Source organism: Fundulus heteroclitus, chromosome 14, assembly GCF_011125445.2.
Source record: "Fundulus heteroclitus isolate FHET01 chromosome 14, MU-UCD_Fhet_4.1, whole genome shotgun sequence".
Classification (NCBI taxonomy): Eukaryota; Metazoa; Chordata; class Actinopteri; order Cyprinodontiformes; family Fundulidae; genus Fundulus; species Fundulus heteroclitus.
This window is the reverse complement of record NC_046374.1, coordinates 16,184,370-16,206,205: the sequence shown is the minus strand read 5'-3', so window position 1 is coordinate 16,206,205 and position 21,836 is coordinate 16,184,370. Positions and strand designations below refer to the sequence as shown.

The 21,836-nt window shown below is 42.4% G+C and overlaps 1 protein-coding gene across 4 annotated transcripts in view; it reads right to left on the bottom strand.

The window, feature by feature from the left end:
- Positions 1-916: 916 nt before the first annotated feature.
- LOC105918424 (NACHT and WD repeat domain-containing protein 2) overlaps positions 917-21,836 on the bottom strand; it is a 61,496-nt gene continuing 40,576 nt past the window's right edge. For 2 of the 4 annotated variants that reach the window (XM_021311100.2, XM_021311101.2), the window contains exons 5-8: positions 11,521-11,742; positions 9,869-10,019; positions 8,872-9,461; positions 917-6,627 (exon numbers count right to left, since the gene is read on the bottom strand). In XM_021311100.2, coding sequence (XP_021166775.2) covers positions 2,731-6,627; positions 8,872-9,461; positions 9,869-10,019; positions 11,521-11,742 — 4,860 coding nt within the window. In that variant the 3' untranslated portion in view covers positions 917-2,730. The remainder of the gene's footprint in view (positions 6,628-8,871; positions 9,462-9,868; positions 10,020-11,520; positions 11,743-21,836) is intronic. The other 2 variants (XM_012853503.3, XM_012853504.3) reach the window with 1 other exon arrangement.

Sequence of the window (21,836 nt, the reverse complement as noted above, 5' to 3'; positions counted from 1 at the left end):
GTTCAGACTGTCATAAAAAGATCAGATCCAGGTCGCATATGGGCAAAAAAATTGGAATTGGGTCACTTCAGGCTGCAGTGTGAACGTAGCCTTTGACTGCTGCGAGAGATGGTGCTCTGACAGCTACGTCAAACAAAAGGTAAAACAAAAATTATTTATTTGGAGGGAACGTAAGACTTTCATAATCACTGCATGACTTGCTAATGTACAACAGACTACTCTGGTAAAAGTTGTTGGAAGGAACAAGCTGATGCATACCTGAACACATCAGTGTTGGTCTGAACTACAGCAGAAATTGTATCGAAATGCTGCAAGAATTTAGGCGTTGGAGCATTTAAATCACCTCCATAGGGTACGTGTTTGCTAGGTGTCCAAGCTACTGCTCACAAACAGCATTACCCCTGCCGTCCTCCGTCTTGCCAGACACGTCAACACATGCATATTTTATTTTAAAGGGGCCTAGTCACGTAGTATGAATGTACAAATTTCTATGCCAGTAGCTCACAGTGGTTGCATACAGATGTTTTCCGATTAAATTACCGTGCCCTATTGGCTTATTATTATTTCTGTTTTACGCTTTGTTTTTACTCTATTTGTTAGTAACCAAAGCGCTTTTGTGTATTTTTCCCATAACAAGACCACGTGACAGGAAATACGATATTGCACAATGAGTAAACAAGGAGCCAACCCTAGCCCAGTGGATCAGGGTGGTCTTCGTTCTCATCAAGCTGTCACTGTACTGCGAGGCATTGCAGGACGGTCTGCTGACTCTTACAGTAGCTGCGGCATCTTGCTTTCGGATAGTTAGATGGCGCAACAATGTTTATGTCTAGTAATCGCGCCGGTGTAAACACTATCAGGACGAGCATTTATCGTATATAGTTTTATGTAAAGATGAATATAGTATGTTTTTTTGTTTGTTTTCTGTTTGTGGTCAAAATACATGACTAGGCCTTTTTAAAAACGATGAAAAAGAAGACTGGGGGTATTTCTGTCCTAGGTGGCAGTTGTGATATATTGATATTTGAGTTCAGCCTTCCAAAAGTCATCATTGTTAGATACATTTCTGTTGCATCCTTGCCTGCCCTGTACTCATGTTTTCTATAGAAAATGTTGTATTTATTTTACTTAGAAATAAATATAACTATCTTGAGCTAGAAGACAGGACACGACTGAAAAGGAAACGGTTCGGTAAAAATTATGATATACGAACCTTAAAATGAGAGACCGGCCCATGCCAAGACACAACAAAATCTATTTCAGAAGAAAATGACTTATCCTGTTAATATGAACTGTTAGATACTTTAATTAGAAAATAGAACTATGAACTATGAAGCCTGTGCCACTTTTTGTAAAGCTGTGAAGATGTTTTTTCTCTCTGAACTAAGAATTTAAAGTCTATGCAAACCATTAAAAAATTACTAATCTGTGCTCAGAACACCTTGTTTTTGTTGCTTTGACCATAAATTTTCCCTTCACGTTTGTAAAGTTATACTACAACAGGGATTCAGTCTCAAAAAGCTTGTTTAAATGTCTCCATCTTAATTATTTCCTCAAACCAGATATTCACCTGTATTCTGTAATCTATAATACATATGTCGGCAGAGACAATAATTGATTTTAAAGACAAATCTAAATAATGTTTTGTAATTTATATATTTCTTCTGAACAAATCTAAAGATTTCTCACAAACCACTCCTAAAGTGCATCCACCTAATGGCTAAACCTCTAAATATATTCACTTGGCCAAGTTTTTTAAAGTAAAGCTCATTCTGTTCTTTTATATTGGAACAAACAGACTCCACAGAACCTAAAGCAAGTACACAGGTTAAGGCGTTAATGTGCGTGGTGCTATGCTACACTGTATGCTCAATAGTGGTGTTCCCCTTAAAAACAACCTGCACACAAACTGATGGAACAGCAGGTAAATCTACATTAAACTATGTAAACATGTCCAAAAATCATAAACCAATAAATCTTTAGAGTTACGTTGTGGTTCTCTCTTGATGTTGACTAGATTTCAGTAGAATCGGCATCAAATGCGATTAATATACAACAGTGTGTGTACTACGTTTACAAAGTCCCTGCACTTTCATTAATTTTGTGATCTGCACGTGATGAACATTTTTTTTTTTTAATTCCAGGCACTCACTTTGATTGCATTAAGCACAACGTAACATTTTTAAGGAGTTGCACAAATTGCAGCAGCCAAAATGAGATATGTTCTGTACATTTGTTCATCTTTTTTGTACAGTACCACCTGATATTAATACAAACATAAGTATACTCTTTTAAGAACAACATTATGGCTTAATGTGTATAAATTAAATTATGATAACAAAAGTGTCTAACAAATAGGGGATAACAAAAAATCTCCAGGTTGGCTTGGAAAATGTTTAAATGAAAGAAACATTTTGATATGAATATTGTTCTTCAAATGCAAAAGGACACATGATGGTAAACTAATAACAGAATGTACTTTTTTTGTTTTGTAAAACAGAACTTTGTCTAACAGTCTTCATGTTTAAAACTAAAAGAAATGTATCATATGTTGGAAGTAAAACATCATTTGAGTGCAGCGTTAAAATTGTCAACCCATTAACTACCCACAGGGCTGACATCTGCAGCTGAATCACGTGGCTGTAAACAAGAATCAACTGCAACCCCAGAGATTCTGAGCATTTTTTCACCCACCTCCTGTCTTTATAACTCTCCATGTTCTCCGCATCTTCACTGCAGCAGTTCAGTCTTCTTTGTAGGTGTTGTCGACTCACCTTCGCCTGAGTCCGACACGTTGATGGGGCTGTCCCTCGAGAAAACCTCCGTCGACTCCCTCCAGGTGCAATCAGCAACAGACTTGAAGGAATGGTTGCCACATTTCGGGCGCACCTTCTGAGAGGCGTTGTTGACAATCTGTCGGCTGTTGGAGGTGGCTATCTTTATCTTAAGGGTGGCGTCCACACGGTCCACGACCGTGTACGTGCCGATGCTGCCGTCCTCGAAGCCGATGATTATGTTTAGTGCGCGCTGGGACAGAGACAGGAAGGTGGGGGTCTTATAAAGTGAGCATGTGCCGATGCTCTTGCCATCGGCAAGACGCATCACGATCAAATTAGACACCACACCGGCTTCATCGTCCTCGTCACAGTTGCGGAAACAAACATACACAAGGTAACGGCCATCTCTTGATAATTTCTGACGCCAAATTATACCGGCTGCATGGACAAGCCTCAGCTTCCCGCTGTGCAGATCTAGGACGTTGATGTTCTCATCACCTTTGGAGACTATTCCTAACTTCCCATTGGGTGAGATTTGAAAGTCCTCAAGGTTTTTGAGGAAGTTGGCTGGCAACTGTACTCTTCTGCAGACTGACTCATCTGCCACACTCCAGATGATGACTGTTTCTGTGGACGTAATAAAGACCACACAATCTGGACAGTCTGGAATGAGCTTGAAGTTGACAATGGTAATGCCATCATCACAGACGAATTTCTTTGATACACTGCCTGACCACAGACTCACAGCAAGCAGTTTATTCTTGGACGTTCCCACCAGGAAAGTGTTTGCTGTGGTGATGAGTGCATTCTGGAGGCTGACTAAAATGTTGCAGACTTTGTGCCCAGTAGCCAGTCGCCACACTCTTGAGGCATTTTGCTCACAGAGGGAAACCACAAACTGATCATTGTGGGTGATCAGAAGCTGTGAGATTCTCTGTCCATTAATGCGGAAAATGTTTTCTCCGGTTGTTGTTTGCCAGATGTACTGACTGGACTTGTCGTCTGATGTCACCATGAGATCCCCTGAGGAGGTTAAGACACAGTTCTCCACCATGCCCTCGTGTTTGAAGACCGTCTCAATAAAGCCAGTGTTGAAGTTCCACTTGTGGACAGCCTCTGATCCGTCCATGGTGAACACATAGTCTTCTCTGCCAGTCAACTGCAACGTCTGGATCTTCTTGCCTGTTTTATCAATGTTAGACATGGCGGTGATTATATCAATGTCCCAAACAGACAGTACACCACTGCTGGCAACAGAAAGAAGCAGGTTGTGGTGAGTTGATTTGATGAGTTTGACGATAGCCCCTGAGATCTCAATCAGGCTGGCCATGCACTGCCCGCTGTCCCTCCTCCAGACAAAAATGGAAGAAGTGTTCTCCATTGAGGCAACAATGCTTTGTCCATTTTTGGAGAGAACAGCAGCAACAAAGCGCTCAGTACGCTTGGCTTTGAATTTCTCCAGCATTTTCCATACTTTTGTATCCAAAACCTCAATACTACTGGCCTTGCAGATTAGAATGGAACGCTGGTCTTCAGACAATTCAATACTCACAACTTCACTTTCATCCCCTCTACAATCATAATCCTCCATCAGCTTCGGGTTGGCTATCTCTTTGGTGTTCCACACTGACAGACTTCCCTCATTGTCAATCATCACCATTTGGTTAAGGGTGTCCAGTACTAAGATCGACTTGACAAAGCCCCCGGAAAACTCTGATGTCACAGTGGACAACTTTTCACCATTTCCTAGATGAAAGACAGATGTTGTGTTCAGGTACTGGCCACAGAAGGCGTACATTCCATCTGGCGAGCACTGGACACAGGTTACCTCGTACCAGCAATGGAACTGGTAGAGAGGCCAGCCGTATACAAGGTCAATGACACTGACGTCTTTACTAGCCTCGAGCCACGCCAGTGCATGATGGGTAGAAAGAGTAAAACCATTAATGAAAGCAACTCCTCCAGTGACACCACTGTGCTTTGACCCCTTAATTTCAACCTCCGATAAAAGGCAAGACTTGTGATTATCATAGATGAGCAAAGTATTTTTGGTTGTGGCAACCACAAGGTACTTCTCATCGGTCGTTAGTCTGATTCCCAGCACGACAGATCTAGCTGTGTCAATCTGTCGAAGCAGCTGCCTGCTCTCTACATCCCAGGTGCTGATAGATCCATCCTCCAGTGCTACAAGAACAATGTTTGGGGCTAGAGTGGGTAAAATCTCCACAATCTGTATGTAACTGGAGCAAAGAGGAAGTCTCTCTGGGCTATATGTAACATCCATGGAGGAATGAAGAGGCACAATAGAGCAGTACTTGGGACCATCCTTGTCACACTCCAGGAGAAGGTGTCTGAGCTTAGGCAGGGAGGTGACAACTGGCAGAAGCCTTTGCTGCAGTTCTGCAGACAGAGACGCAGGGTTCTTTAGTACTTTCACTTTAATGCTACGGAGAGTGGTGGCCAGAAACTTTAGCTCTTTTTCTTGGCTGCATGTGTAAGCAAGGTCAATATCTGTTATAGCTTTTTCAAACTGACCAATCTTGATCATTGTATAGAGCCAGCTGAAGTTCATGATGACACCAAACATGAGGTCATCTGTACGCCCACTCCTGGTCAGATGGTACACCAGCTCAGTCATTTTCCTGTGATTGACAAAGAAGATGTCCGGCTCCAGCAAGTTGCACTGGAACACCCAAGGCTGTTCGGGAGTCTGTCTGTCATAGGAATATTTGTCAGAGGATGTTTTTTCATGTGACTGTTGATGATGAGGATTCTTGTGATGTGAAATATTCAGGGAAGTGAAATGGTTATTATCGTAGGTAAAGATCTTCTTCCTGCCTCCTGACCATGCCCCCAGGAAGTACTCAGCCAAGAGACTGTGCATTTGATGTACATCCTCCTCATTGCTGAGATAGAGCTTCTGGGCGATGAGATGCAGATGTCTGTTGGCCCAGACCATCAATGTGACATTTCGTACCTGCCGCTCAACCAGATAGCCCTCCAGCTCCTCTTTAAGTTTAGCAACAAGATCATAGGAGATCCTTAGTGGATTTTTGAGGTAACTTGGTATAATGACATCTCCAAGAACTATGTTGTCAAGAGACAGGATGTCTTCCAACTCAACCTCCGTTAGTCCAGCCTTCGCCATGGTAATGTAGCCTAATGCTCTGAAGACAAATCGCTGGCCCAGCTTGTTCTCCACAGAGTAGAAGAGTTGCTCAATGCTTTCATGCACTGTTGAGCACAGAGATTTATCATCAACATCTTTGTGTGACCTCCAGTGAACTACTTCTCTGTAGATGAGGTTGACAAACATGGGCAATGTACACTTGGCGAGTGCCTCGTTGACATAGATCTGTTGGCCTGACGTTACCTTCCTCTTCACCCCAAGCAACTGCTGTTTTAACATTTGGCTGCAGACCTTTCGATCTCGCTGGATTAACTCCACGTAATACCTCTCATCATGAATGAGATGGCGGAGCTTCTGCAAGATGCCATGTTTGTTGGGCAGTGTTGATACGACGATGCGGACAGTGCGAGGCAGGTGCACGGGGAGCCACCACAGCTTACGAGCCTCGTCGGCATCGGAAAGCTGTTCCATGGCATCCAGGACGATGACCAGGGGCCTGTGGAAGGACGACTCCCCAAGGAGGTTGATTAGAAGCTCCCTCATCTCCTGGATCTTGTTAGGCAAGAAGTGAATCAGGCAGCGGTAGTTGATTGCAATCTGCTCACAGATGCTCTGGAGGAGTGTTCGTAAGTCCGTGGAGAGCTGCGTGGAACCAATAAATCGAACGATGACCACTGGATCTGTTTCTGGACCCATCTCCTTCTGAAGCCATGTGTAGGCCTGGAAAAAATAAGGAAAAGTACAAATACCGTCAAACTGGTTTCATAAATAAAATCTATTTTCTGACATTTGAAGGTCCTTTTTAAAAGGCAGAGAATCAAGAATTAACAATGAAAATAACCAAAGTTCTAGAAGTAAATGAATGTAATACTTTTATGACAGCGCTTATTACCACAGCAAAAAAGGAGAGTTTAAACATATTCTTTCCTTATATTCTGCCCATTGTGGCATCATATTCCTTTTTTATTTATGGGAGTCACGTATCTGCGGAGGAGAACTACTCTAATATTGAGACTACCATGATTTCATAATTTCATTCATGAATTCATTATATGGCCCAGTTGAGATTTTTGGAAAGTATTTTAATGCTATCTGACATTTTTAGGGCATCCCTCATGACTCCGCTTCCTACTTAACTGTGTTTGAGGGAGGGAGAAACTGGAAATAATTCACAGTTTAAATATGTTGTTGAAGAGTTGCTCCCTTTATATTTCAGACTGCCTTTGTATTTCAGAGTTTAAAAAAACACACGTAGTTACAGCCACAAATATGGATAAAAAAACAAAAAAAAGAAAATAAACTAAATTTTGATGTTTAAACAAAAGACAAATGTATTTCACTGGGTCACAGACAGAAGTCACCACAGTGAACTGAAAAAGTGTAAATATTAATAAAATATGCAGTCCCCTCAAGAATTATGTAAAAAACTTATAGGAAAACGTCAGAGAAAAATTAGTGTACCTTTGTTTTAAGAATTCAGAAAAAAATGTGATATTAAAACTTTTTGTTATGACCAGTGATCATTATGGGTAAAATGAGTCTGGTTGTTGTTTTAACAGCGGTTAATGCACAGCTCAGATCTCTTGTAAGAATTTAGTCCCCTCTTATGTTACACCACACTTTGGGGGTTTAGATGAAGCAAATCAAGTGTAAATTACCTCCAGTGGGATTAGAGTGGAAGCCCAGTGAACCCAGAGCACTTTTCTCTATTGAGCACATTAATGAATTAATATTACCCTGTTCCAGCTCGTATCAAACTTATGCAATTATTTATAGTGCCCTGCATTCAAGCTCTCAGTGCCCCTAATATGTTTGGTGACATTTGTTGTTTGATGCAACATGAAACGTTTGACAAGGTAAAGATGTGGTAAAGTTGCCAAAACATCACAAGTCAAACAGAGGCAACCTTTTCATTAAAACCTTTTGTTTGAGATGGAAATGATGAATGTTTTAGATTTTTAGTCGCTGGATCGACGACTCATAATCTATGTTTGCTATGATCCTAAAGCAGAAGGACATTTATGGTATAAACATATTCTGTATTTATTGCAAGCTACATCATTACTGTAACATTTATCAATATGATTGCATATCGCAATTTGTCCTAATTTCGCGCAGCCCTAAAACGAGAAACAAGACACAGCTGGGTTCTAGTTAGTGGTAAAAGGGGCTAAATAAAAATGCATGCTAACCTTTTCAGATGTATATTTGTAAAGAAAATCGAGGATCTTTTTTTTCTTTTGTTTCACTTCAGCATGATGCACAACTTCATCTTAATCAGTTACATTCCCAATGAAATGTGAAAAGGTTGAGTGTGTGTGTATGTGTGAATGCAACACATATTTTATATTATGCTAAAACTTAAAACCTTATACTTATTTCCTTCATTTAAGTAACTCTAAAATAATGTGGATACAGGTTTGAATCCATGTTGAATGTAGGCATTAAAATGATTGTTTCTCTCCCCCTGCTGCTTACAGCTAATGAGTACATCATAGTGACACTGGAGGAATTATAGTGAGAGCTTAATGCGGCTGGGCAGGCAGATGGCACACACAGAACCAAAGGCTGAAAAGACAAGATATGTGTACCGAAAAATAATAATACTATTATTAATGATAACAAAAGGGCGACATCAAAAGTGTTACTGCCACTGTTGGCACATCGAGGGAAAAGCAAAAGCTGAGTTGTAAAAATGGATATCGACTTGGGCACACTTGCTTGGCTTCACTGGAAATGACACATGCATGCATGGCGAAGGAGTGCCTCTTGGTAGACGCACAGATGGTCAAGCGAGCAAGCGTTTGCGAGGAGATGAACAGTTGCACGCCCCCTCATGCTCTGTTGCACAAAGATGGACACATGCTGAGATCAGACAGACAGAGCGGAGCAAGCGTGAACAAACTGAGATAACCGAGGAGGAAAAAAGTGACGGGGAGGACATCCTTTTTGTTTACGCCTCACCTGCTTGGCCACCTCAGACAGCAGCAGCGTCTTTCCGGTGCAGGGCCCTCCGTACACCACCAGAGGGCTCATTCTGCTCCCTTTGGACGGCATGAGGTACTCCTGCACGTAATCCAGAGTCTCCGACTTGTACTTATAGAGGGCTGCGGAGGTCTTACAGAGGGACAGGTGCTGCAGGATCTCGTCGTAGAGCGGGTCGGTCTCGGTGTCAAAGTTCTGCTGGACGGTGGCCTGGATGATGTCCACCATGTCCTCGTAGAACTGCTTGCAGAGACCTTCCACGTAGTGGCTCTCCACCTCCTGGGAGTAGCCCAGCTTCATGTCGCAGTGGGTGACCGAAGAGTAGACGCGGAGGTTGGAGGCGGCCACCACGGTGGGGATGAACTCGTCGCGCACTTTCAGCAGCCGCTCGTAGGCCTCCTGGTTGCGCATGACGCGCTCGGCGCTCACCACGATGTCCATGTAGCGGGCCATGTCGGGGAGCTTGGCGAAGCGGTCGAAGTTGGAGATCTTGCGTATGTAGCAGACGCATTTCCTGAGAAAGGCGGGCGTTTGTTTCCCGAGGGCAAAGTCTAATTCATCCTCCAAAGCTGCAACGACAAACATGGGAGTTTTACAAGTTTTCTAGCTGGGAAAGTCATGACAACGGTTGAAACAACTAGTCAATCAGGGATGGGAATAGGCCAATATTCTCCATTTCTTCCTTTTCATCCATTTATTGATAGAGTTTAATGAAGGTTAGACAAAGGTTAGGGACATATGATGTAATGCATTAATATGGATTGTCTTTTAATGAATCTGCAGCAGTTTTTCTTATGAGCAATGGCCCATATGGAAAAGAAAGGTTAGTTATACCGGTTTTTATCTAAAGCGGGGTTTGACTACGTTCAGAGCAGAGGTAAGGTTTGCTTCATAGACTGATTCAAAACAAGAGACCAGGAACCCAACTATATGTCCCAAGACACCAAAAGACGGAAACAGAAGGCCTGACTCTCACCAGAGCAAAGGAATTTGTTGGCGTCCGCGCTCTTCATGGTTCCCTTCTCTTGCAGCTGCAGCACCGCCGTTCGGAAGATCTTCTTGATCTCCTCTGACACATTCCTCCAGGCTTTGTCATTCTTGGTCTTTGCTGCGCTGCTCGACTCCATCTAAAAAGGGGATGGAGGGGGGGCAGAGTAAGGAAAGGCTGACTGTAACGCTCGTCATTTACTGAAGGAAAGCTGTCATTCTTGCCTGAGTGAGCACTGAGCAGACCTGTGCAATAAGAAAGAAACCAACCTATACGTTATTGAACTATGTGCTGGTCTGAGAGATTTTAGGGTTCGGATCCCCTGACCTTAGCGTTCAAGAACAAAAGCCTTCCAACGTCCTTCCACCAGACTTTCATAAGCTTTTAAATATAGTTATATAATTCCCTCCAAAATCAAAACATGAAACATTAAAGAATGACTTTTTTTTCTCTCTCAAAATGCACGGTGCTGACAAGAGAAAAATATGTATTAAATGGAATTTATGGGGCCAGTTGGCGGCTGGGAAAACATTAAAGCAGGAAACATGAAAAGAGTCGACTGAACAAACTCCACCGCACCCCGCAAACTTGATGCAAAGCCTCTTTTCTGCAGCGGCGGATAAAATGTGTTTATCAGGCAGAGCTGGAGGCTTTCGCAACATGGATGTAAGGACACAAATCCACAGTAACGACGCGCCCATAAAGTTCTTCGTTTAGCGGTTACAAATTCTCTTTGTGGATCTACACGATTAAAGCGGGGAAAACAAAACTCAAACGTCCCCTGAAACCTTGCTAAGGTGTTCCTCGGCCACGAACTTTACGCGAGGGACTGACCCACAGCCGTGCAGAACGATGCAGCAGAAGGACAGTGATAAGTGGTTTTAAAATTCTTTGAGAATAAAATTTTAAAAAAGGGTGACAGGCATTTGTGTTCAAATCACCCTGAACACAACGTTCCCACCACGAAACATGGTGGCGGCAGCGTCATGCTGTGGGGAACGGGAAATGTGAAGATGGTCAGAGTCAATAAGCTTTCCTGCAGGACAACAATCCTAAGCATACAGCCAAAGCCATTATTGCTAAGAGCCATATTTGTTAGAGAATATCTCAGGAATTGAAACTTTTTTTTTTTACCGCTAATATGTTTGGTCTGTTTGATTAGTCTTTTACTGTCTTGCATATCCAAACCTAAACTAGACCTTTGTGACAAATGAAGTTTTAAAACTTATCATGGTGATGGAAAAAAAAACAATAAGCGTGAAGGACGTGGGTTAATCACAAGCTATAAAAAATAAAAATCCCCAAATTCAAGAATATTCTCCCAACTTCATGTTTTCCTAATGTTGTGCAGCCCTGGTTCAGAGCAACACATGTTCATGTGTTAAATAGTTCAGGGCTCTAACGTAAAATATTTCTAACTTCATCCAGTCTGACTGAGCTGAAGATGGTTCTACGAAATATTGATTCAGACTTAAAAAAACAAAAAAAAAAACAATAAAAAAACCCAATAAAAGTTAAAAATAAAAACCATGTTCCAGTTTCATTTCCCAATCCGACAAAAAGAGCAAAAAGTTTAAGAAGCTCGATTATTTTGTATTACAGACAGAAACGCATCGTATGAGATCCGACCACAGACTAACCGGAGCGTTTGGACTCACAGAGTTCTGGTAGTTCTTGAGCATTTGGGCTTTGGGTTTGAGGTAGTATGCGGGTGGCACAGAGTTTTCATCCCTGCAGTACCACTCCTCCAAAATGTGGGTGTCCAGCCCCGCCTCCACAGCCGCGTCCAGGATCATCTCAAACTCCGCCGACTCCACCTCCCCCGGCACCCGGATGCTGCCGTACTTCTCTCCTACCAGACCCTGAGGAAGGACGGAGGGAGGGAGACAGAGACACATCGTGACGTGTTTGCAAAACCTGATCGGTGGTGTAAAGTGGGGTCAGTGGCATTGACTGGATCACAAACCAGCTGTCTGGGCCTTGGTGGAGGTCTGTGCTTTCCAGGAGCTTTTCCAGTTCATCCATAATTCCAAATAATTCTACAATGCCTTTGTTAGTGCCAACTATTTGCCCATAGGCTACTACTGGACTACTAAGTAAAGCCCAAATTAAATAAAAATAACTTAATAGTGTTGAAATCATTTGCTGACATATGGGTCCCCCCCACCCCTGGTCATCGATGCCCACAGCCGGGTGTTATTTTAGACAGTAACTGTGCTGCAGGTGGTTTAGAAACCCCCCACTCTGTGTGGACACAGTTCAGTCCGTGTGGCCGCTGTGTTTACACCACAGCTTTTACAGCGTTGATTTACAGAAATATACACTTAGGCCCAAAACTGCTGATATCTACGATTAGACCCAAAACTTCCTGTATGATGAATATTCCTCTGGCCTTGTTCTTGTAAACCTGAGCTGGTAATATTAATATCGCTTCCTCTTTCATTTGCTGATTTTAGCATACCACTTACAAATTTAGGTTTAATCTTTTGATTTTACCGACCAATCTTTTATCTGATAGGGAATCTGTGGAGAGCAAAGAAAACTGATCTAAATACCAGAGGAAACACAGGAAAAGCTGGCAGCAATTAGAAGAGTTTGGTGGCTCTAAAGCCATCGGATGTTTAAGGAGGGGATGAAATCCTTTTTGATGAGGCATTTTATTTTCAAAATGATACGTGAATACAAACGTTTTGCTGTCATTACGTCAACTCCTGTTACATCATCTTTATTATTAACTGATTTCTGACACATTCAGAAAAACAAACGTCTCGGTTGAGCAAAGATATTTTAAACCTATAAATCTGCCGGGGATCTGCAAAGTTTGTTGTTCGACCTAATCTTCAAAGATTTTTTAAATATATAAAGAAGGAAAGACTTCAAACATCCGTCAAGTTTACTGTGTTGAACAGCACTAACAGTATGTTGGAAGTGCTCCATTGAATAAACAGAAAATATGATCAAATCCAAGAGCTTATGGGTCTCAAGCGAATAAAGAGGGTTAAAAGCTCTGGAAGACATGAGTGAATTAATCAGGACGGTAAACAAAGAACTACGAAAGATGGGTTTCCTCAGTCCTACAGCTCAGCTTATAGATAATTTGAAGCCAGTTAATTCTCTGCTTCCTGCTTTTGCCAGCAGGTATAACAGAGGGTTAGCTGTGATCCACAGTCTCTACAGGACGGTTTACTAAATACTTTGCACTAAACTCTTCTATAAAGAAGAGAGAGAGAGAGAGAGAGAGAGAGAGAGAGAGAGAGAGAGAGAGAGAGAGAGAGAGAGAGAGTGTGTGAGAGAGAGAGTCTTAAGTTGGAAAGTTTGCAGCCGGGTGCAGAGAGATGGGACGCCCTCCTGAGCTAAACCTTGGAAGGAAAAAACTTTTTGTTTTGATAAAAGGAAAGTTGGACACCAGTGAGCCACACAGTTAAAGAAAAAGCAGGTTGACTGGATCTTATGGAGATTCTGAGATTCTACAAGCATCACTTTAAGTCGGACCTTCAGAAAAAAAAGTTGGATCCTGCTTCCTGATCAGACTCGATGAGGCCATGATGCTGATAGGCTGATTTCTAATTTCTAATAGCAACTACCTTAAGTGGCGACGTTACAGTTCTTTATCACATAATTTTAGGAACTATTTATCTATTGCTTAGATTGCTATGATGCAGTTTCAGGAAAAAACAGTTTATTGTTTCCTAATAAGACAAAAAAAAAATACAAAAGATATATTAGAACCCTATATTACACACAGTTATCATAACCAGTCCTGTCTAGGCAGACAGTAATATCATATGCAACGGTATTTTTTTTTTTCAGTACGGCTTAACTGTATGAAAAATGGATGCAGCTCAATCCTCACTGGATGTGTTACACCAATGAGTCCCATGATTGGCTCATTGAGGTATTCCTGAGAGCGGAGCAGATTATAGCTAATGTGCTTTTATGAAAATGTCTATACAAAGGGATGATTACATTGAAACGGGACATGTCATGCTTTTCAGTTCTTCCTTTTCACATAAATCAATCAGCTGTAATCTACATAAAGTGGAACTGCAATGCTTTGCTCTCAATTCCTAGTTATTGTTGCCTCAAAGCCCCCTTTTTTTTGCCCATGTTCTGAGATCAGTGTCTGAGAGCAACTCGTTTTGGTGCATTTTAAAATCTAAAGGAGGCACTTCACACCCCGCCTCCCTCCAGGTCACAGAGGCTTCCACTCCACCCCGTTCAGCTATTTCTGTTTGCTGGGGGGAAGCTAGGACAACTAGCTCCGCGAGCGGGCACGGCCCCCCAGTGCCCACCCATCAACAGTTTAAAAAAAAAAAAAACATCAGGTCTTGTTGTGTGTCTGTGTTATGTGTAATTATGTGCATTCTGAGACGGTGCCTGCATCATGGAAAATGTCTTCATGGTAACACATACTGACAATAAAGATTCTTGACTGCTGATTAAATCGCTCTTCTGTCATCTATTTGTTGTGGAGCTTACATTACGTTACAAAAACCTGTCAACACACCGGCCTGCGTAGACCCAGAACTATATCCTGTCTGGCCTGAGAACGCCTCGGGGTCCCCCCAGAATGAGCTGAGGGATGCTGCCAGGGGAGAGGGACATCAGGGGGTTCCCTCCTGGACTTGTTGCCCCCGCGACCCAATCTCAGATATGTGCAACACGACGGATGTACGGACCTAATTTGCAATAAATATGCTAAAAAGCAAACAAACACAAGTGATCTTCCTTTTAGGACTGACAAATAGCGAAGTTGAACTTTTTTGGCACCTTTACTCTGCTTTATCCCAAAGCAGAAGAATAACAGGGAACTATCTCCCTGCAGGCTCTGCCTCGTTTATACCCCTTCTTTTGGCGAATGCGGCAGATTTGCTCTGCGGCTGCACGACAAACGTTTTGAATGACACCGCTGCTACGCCAAAGACGCGGACTCTGCCAAGTTTGGTAATTCCCAGTAATCGGCGGCATTAAGAAAATTAGCAGATTTGCTTTTTTATATCCAACAGATGGGGCTGTTTGTGGGGAAAACAAAAAACAAAACATAAAACAACACGTTAGAAGGGTGTATGTGGATTTGTAGGTTAACTGTGAAATCAGATTTTTTATGGGTTTTTGAGCTATAAGTTTGGGTTATTAAAATTACATTTGCAGCCCAGATTGAAAAAAAACAAAAACAGAGCACAATCATGCATCATAAAATTAACTAGTAGCCTTTCTATCCGGCTGCTCATCCATGCACGTGAGTCACAGCAGATCCAGTGACACTGGAAATAATCAGGACTATATGCTTCCCTATAGTTTCATGTTGTCTTCCAGTCACTTTTCAGGAGAGCAGAGGCACAAATCCTACTGTGACATGACCGGCTGACTTTCTTCTTTACTACATGTGCCACAGCTCACACGAACCTTAAGCCTCTCCTCCGGGAGGAGACAAAGCACGAGCGGGAGATGAGCCAAATGACTGCGAGGTCCAGTGAGCAGGAAAACGACGGCTTGCCTCCAGCAATGACGCTTCAAAGCCACTCCGCGCTGGACTCCTCATTCCCTTGGCATTCTCAGTGGGAACAGATGCAGAGAAGACAGCAGCAATCCAACGATGGCACGCTGCATCGTCTGTGGGATGGCCTGCCCTGACAGCCCACAAATGTCCGCCGTAACATTCATTTGCATTCAGGTAGTTTTAGGTCCAGCAAGCAGAACGTGCTCAAGGTTGATTTTGGACATTTTCTCTTTAGGCAATCAGTATGTTTTAAAAAGAGGGAGCGCCACTTCCAGGGTTTAGAGGTGTACTTTTGATACAACGAACATTTCCACATTGGATAACACTCAGCTGAGAGAGTCTCGGAGAAGACTTAGACATGAAGCCCACATTACATAGAAAGGTTCTTCTATCTAAATCCTCAAAGGATGGTAAAAATAATTTAAAATGCTAATTGTACAGCAAAGGAAGAGTAATTTACAATAGAATGAACAACTGCACATGTAAAATAAGGAGAAATTAGGATGCCCCTTGTGTTACTCTGTGGTTTTTCTGCTCAAAACTATGACAATACGCTGCTGTCACACTGTGTCTCATATCGCCACGTATACTGATTAGACCCATCGAGGCACTGACGCCACGAGATCTCTGAAAGACTTTAGCAGCGGAGCTTTAAAGTCCAGGAGGTCTTTGGGTTGGAGCCTCCATCTAGTCTGTCCAGCTCATCCCACAGAAGCCCGACTGGATTGAGATCTGGGGAATTTGGAGAGCGAGTTGACCGCTTGAAACTTGCTTTCAGGCTACTCAAACTGTACTATTTTTGCATTGTGGCAGGATGCAGTATCCTGCAGAAGGAAGTCAAAACCACTGGGAAATACTGCTCCATGAATAGGTGCACATGGTCTGGTGTAGTAAATAGTAAATGACTTGTACTTGTACAGCAGACGACCTCCAAAGCGCTTCACACTACAGTCAGTTATTCACCCATTCATGCACATAGTCACACCAGGACGGTGGTGAGCTATGTTAGCAGCCACAGCTGCCCTGGGGCAGATTGACAGAGGCGAAGCTGCCATACATCGGCGCTCTGACCACCATTAGTAGTAAATTCAGGTGAAGTGTTTTGCCCAAGGACACAACGACAGACGGTCGGAGCAGGCAACCCGCCAATTGCAGGACGAACTCCCTAACTCCTGCGCCACTGTCGCCCCGACAGTGCTTAGGTAGACAATGCATCCTGGAGTCTTGTGTTCCCAAGTAAAAGAGTCAAAAGGAAACAGGATTCATCAGATCACGCCCCCTTATTCCTTAGTTACTTGGTCAGGCTCTGTTACTCATTGTTGGCAGTTTCTTTGGTGTATAGAGCACTTCTCAGCCAGAGGCAGCTTTAACTTTAGCTGAATTGAGCTACAGTAGCTCAATTCAGTCAATTGAGCTCACACTTGAACAGTTTTCTGCTTCTAAGAGATCAACGTAGCAACGAATGTTGCTTTAATCAAGGCCCAAATGTCTTCATGTTAGCTTAGGTTTGTATCAAACCGGATTTTCTATAATGGTACAAAAATATTGCAGACATTTTTGACAGTTTGTTTTTGTATGTTTGTACATTTTCGTTTGTGTTGAGATCAATGTCGATGTAAGATTTGCATTTTTATGCTAACAGACGTTGACCAGTCATGACTACAAGAACCAGGAGTATTTCAAGATGGCGTCTCTTTGTTTTTACATGCTATCAGCCAGAAGAAGAGCTGCCTGGATTGTTATATATAATAAATATTGATAAAGAAGCTCTGCTTGGTGAGTAGATCTGCCTCAGTGACTTCCATGTTTGATCCAGCGCCCTGGATCCAGCGTATCATTTCCAGATTGCATCTAAGGCCGTCTTTCGTTACGGTCTTGCCAAAATGTCTACATGACAATGTTCTAATTACACTCTCCATTTACACGGCAGCAGTACAAACTTGAAAATGGTGTTGTTCTTACGGTGCGCCACTTGTGGTGCTATGTTCTTTCAAACTCAGCATGCAAGCTCTCAAGCAGTATGATAAGCTCAAAAGAGTGAGATGACAGGGGTACTTTGGGGGTCAGCTTTGCTTTTCACAGCACTAGTGGCTGTTTTTTTTTATAGTGGGCTGACAGGAAAGGGGGTACGAGAGAGAGGGTGAGAGACATGCAGCAAAGGACCACAGGTCAGAGTCAAACCTGGGTCGGCCATGTCGAGGACTAAGGCCTCCGTACATGGGTCACGCGCACTAACCACTGCGCCACTGAAGCAGCTTTGCTTTTCTGATGCACGGTAGAAACTGCAGACGCCCACCAAGTGGTAAAAAAGACTGAAAAAGCTCAGCAGAAGGCGATCCTGACACTGAGCTCTGAACGGACAGTGGACTGTCCGAGTGGGTGACTGTGTCACACACGGATCACTCACAGAGGATCACTCACCAAACAGAGGCGCCTGGGAAAATGTGTGTTTAACTTGAGAGCAGTGCACACGTGTACTGCCTAAAAGCAGTTAGCAGCAACTAATAATCCTTGCAGATGACCGAGAATAAAGTTTTCACACGCAATGAGGTTTAACTGTTGCTTAAGGTAACTTTGAATCATATCCTTGCCCAGCTGTAGTTATATTCAGAAGAGTCAGCAGCCAAAACAGCAGTCTGCTATCCGCCATTTCTTTCTTCTGTGGTTTTTACAATTGCAGGCAGCCGTAATGTTGTGCCTGTGTTTTAAGTCCTACTGATCTCTGTCATACTGAGCGTGAGCCAAAGATTCCCTCGAAGAAAAGTTCTGTTTTCCTGTTTAGATGACAGCGGAAGCTGGGACGTTGTTGCACCGTTACAACCTGGAAGCCTTTTTCTAACTGTGCCGTTGTTTGACGAACATTCAGCATGGTCGTGTCAATGAACGGTACAAATGCAACCAAACTGTTAAGTTTTCACCAGAAAACGTTGACGTGTAAACCAGCCTTAGCTTAGCCCCAAGAAGTTTCACCATAAACTCAAAAATTAGTCATATCCACACAGGCCATAGGAAGTACGACCAAAATATACAGATTTGCAAAAATAGACGATTCAAAGTGAAACTGAAATGTTCGTCATATGTTTGGGTCACAGTATGAGAGTATTTTTAAAAGATTTCATTAATTTAAAAATTATGTAATACATTTTTTTGGCTGTACCGACCACTCAAAGCGCTTTAAACTTTAACCAGATTCACCAAATCCCTCACGCATTCATACACCGACACAATTTGGGATTAAGTGCCGTGCCAAGGGACACATGAGCATGTGGCAGGAAGAAGCTGGAATTCAACCCACAATTACTATTCTACCCATTAATATGAAGAGATATTTACGTATTTCTATTGTACTAGCAAGTGGAAACTGGACTTTGTTTCATAATCTCCATATGTGTTGTTTTTTTGTTTAGGAGGCTATGCACATGTGTGTTACCACAGAATTGTCAGGGCATCCCTAAAACAAAAAACAAAAAGAATATATTTTTCAAAAGATACCTAAATATTAATTTAGAGAAGCAAAAGCAATGCTGCGTGCTCACACTGTGAGGAAAAGCTGATATTTTTAAAGGTTGCAAACCACTGGGAGCATTTTAGATTCAACAACTTGCAGTTGGCTTAGTAAAGGTTTAAGATCTGGAGGGAGCCAATTAGAAAACTGTGAAATAACTTAAGCGAGAGGAAAGTGTCAGTTTGCTAAGAAACACCAGTGTAAACACGTATTGCCTCAGTTTCTCTTGTTACCCGTGATCTTTTTTCCATCCTTTCTCATGTCTGTTTTAAAGCCCCGTCTGTCAGCCTGGGAGGCTCTGACCAGACATGGCTGCTGCTCCCGTGGCTCATTACCCACTCTGCAGTAGATCAGCCCACTAATGCCACTCCTTACCTCACAGGGTACACGGACAGCCGAGCCAAACCCAAACCTTTTCAGATCAGTACCAGAAAAAAATACTAATTTAATTTGAGTTTTTTTTCCCTTTTCATTTATAACTAAGAAAAACATTACTGGTACACAAAAGTGTGCTTGCAACAAGTAGTAGTACATAACATTTGGGTGGTACAAATTTGCTTCCTCCAGAAAAAGTGTCTGGTAGAACAAATTAGATTTCCACCCCTGGCTTAATCTATCCAAACTAAATGAGGCCATGAATCAAGAAAATGTTTCCTTTACAAGTTACTGAACCCTAAGAAGTGCTGCTGTTGTTCGTTGGTTACATTCTGTTGAAAAGATGACGGTGCAGAGTAATGTGTTTTGTTTTTGTGCCATCCATTTTGCATGCACTATTGTTGGTTACTCACTTGCTATTTTAAAACTCAGCATTCTCTTTGCTACTTTGTTGATTTTAGAGTTTTTTCAGGTACAAAATATAACCATCTAACCCTGGCTCATTCTTCACCTTCCTGGAGGACCTTTCATGTCACTTTGACTTAGGTAGATATAAAGTAATTTTCTATTTTTTACTCCCAGACTAATGCAGATAGATGTGGTTGTGTGATTATAATAATAATTAAAAAACTTTAATGAACAGAAAGCTGTGTATTCGTATTAAAGTTTGATTCACATTCCTATTCCAGAAAGTGTTTATTTAAGGTCTTGATAAAAACAACACATTGAATAGGCAAGATTTTTGCATTTTGATGAATATTTTTCTGCATAACAAATGAAGCTGATATACAAGGTGGTTTGAACACGTACAGAGGAGGGACAGAGAGCAGAAGGATGCTGAGGCTGGAACTGCCAGACAGAGGAATAGAGGAGGACCAAATAGGAGCTTTATGGATGGAGTGAAAGAGGAGATGAAGATAGTTGGTGCGAGAGAAGGAGATGCAGAAGAGAGACTTAGGTCAAGACAGATGACTCGCTGTGGCGACCCCTGAAACAGAAAAAATGCTGATATACAATGGTTTAAGTGCTCTGGTGCAAGATGGCGTTTTTGTACGCAACGAAAGAAGGTTATGATTAAATGGTGGTCCCAGAGGAACTTGCATATTGCACCTGGCTGTCTAGAATTTAATCTATAACTATGGAAAATAACGTTAATTATCCTTATTCTCTAAAGATGAAATATTAGTTATAAAAAAAAAACATATAAATGGGATTTTCAGACTAAAATAATTGTATGATTCCAGTTTTAGAAATGCTGCAATTAAAAAAGATCAGATTCCTACGGCGACTTTAATAACGACTACATGGCCTTATGAGGCATTAAGCCACATGGAGAAATCCCTTACTGAGGCAGGTGAGACCTGCGGTGCATTTACGGTTTAACTAGCATGTGCGCTGGGTTGGATAGCTCCGTCTACCTTAATGAATGATAACTGCCTTTTGTATTTACTCAGGTTATCTTTAGCTGACATGAAAACGTTTCTTGGTGAAGTGAAACCGTAACGCGCAACGTGTAATTAAGCACACGCACCGTCGGTCAGGAGACAAACGGTTTTCCACAGCTCTGTAACTGTTCAGCTGTAGAGATTCTGAAGGCCTCCCGTAGCACCGGGCCGAACCTGCAGGGCCCCTCGTGTTCCTGACTCACGGCCCTGCAGCGACGTGTCAGGAAATGATGGAGGTAGCGGGTGCTAATCGACTGCAATCCTGGGACCAAAATGTTGCACGTCGAAAACAGAGGGAACAGTCACTCTCCGTGTTGCTGACAAGGTTTCTGTCTGCTTGTCTTGTTGTAATACGGCAGGATGAATGGAGTGGGTGACTAGCTGTATGTGAGATGAGGTTGGGGGGGGGGGGGAAGCTGAAGCTAGAGTTTTCTCTTAAAATGACAACTGCAGGTTTTAAAGCGCTGACGCAGCAGAGTGCGTTCACACCTGTCAAATCAGCTCTACGATCATTCTCTTGACTTTAAAAAAGGTAGAAATGTAAAAAGGAAAAAAAAAAGGTCTTGATTGGTGGGCTTTAACACCTCTGTCTCCACCATCGGCGTCTGAAACGGATTACTTCCTGCTACCGCTTCGCTTTTTCATGTCTCAGTTCGTGTACGTCTGACGTTTTAAGAGGGATTTGTGGAGCTCTCGTGGCTTCTCATGAGCTGAAGGTGTGAGAAACACAGGAGGGGAAAGGAAAGATAACACAGGGGCCGAATGCAATTTCAGCCTTCATTGCCCTCCTCTACCCCCGCCCCCTTCTTCTTTCCCTAGTTTTTTGTTTTTTTTCCACCCTTGGACTGGGTTTTATACTCTGGCTAAGTGCACTTTATCTGATGAACCAGCTGGGAGAAGCAGCTAAGATTGCGCACAGCCACAGTATGAATTAACAAATCAATCAGTCATGCAGTCAATTAATCCACAATGCACACAGTCAGCTGGGGAGATATTTGCAGCAGAGGAGAGGCAAACATCATGTATCCAAACAAAGTAAGGAGATCGGATAAAAAAAAATATATATATACAGCATTTAATGAATGAAACATCTAGTTTTATTGAACTATTAACATTAATTTGTCTCTTACA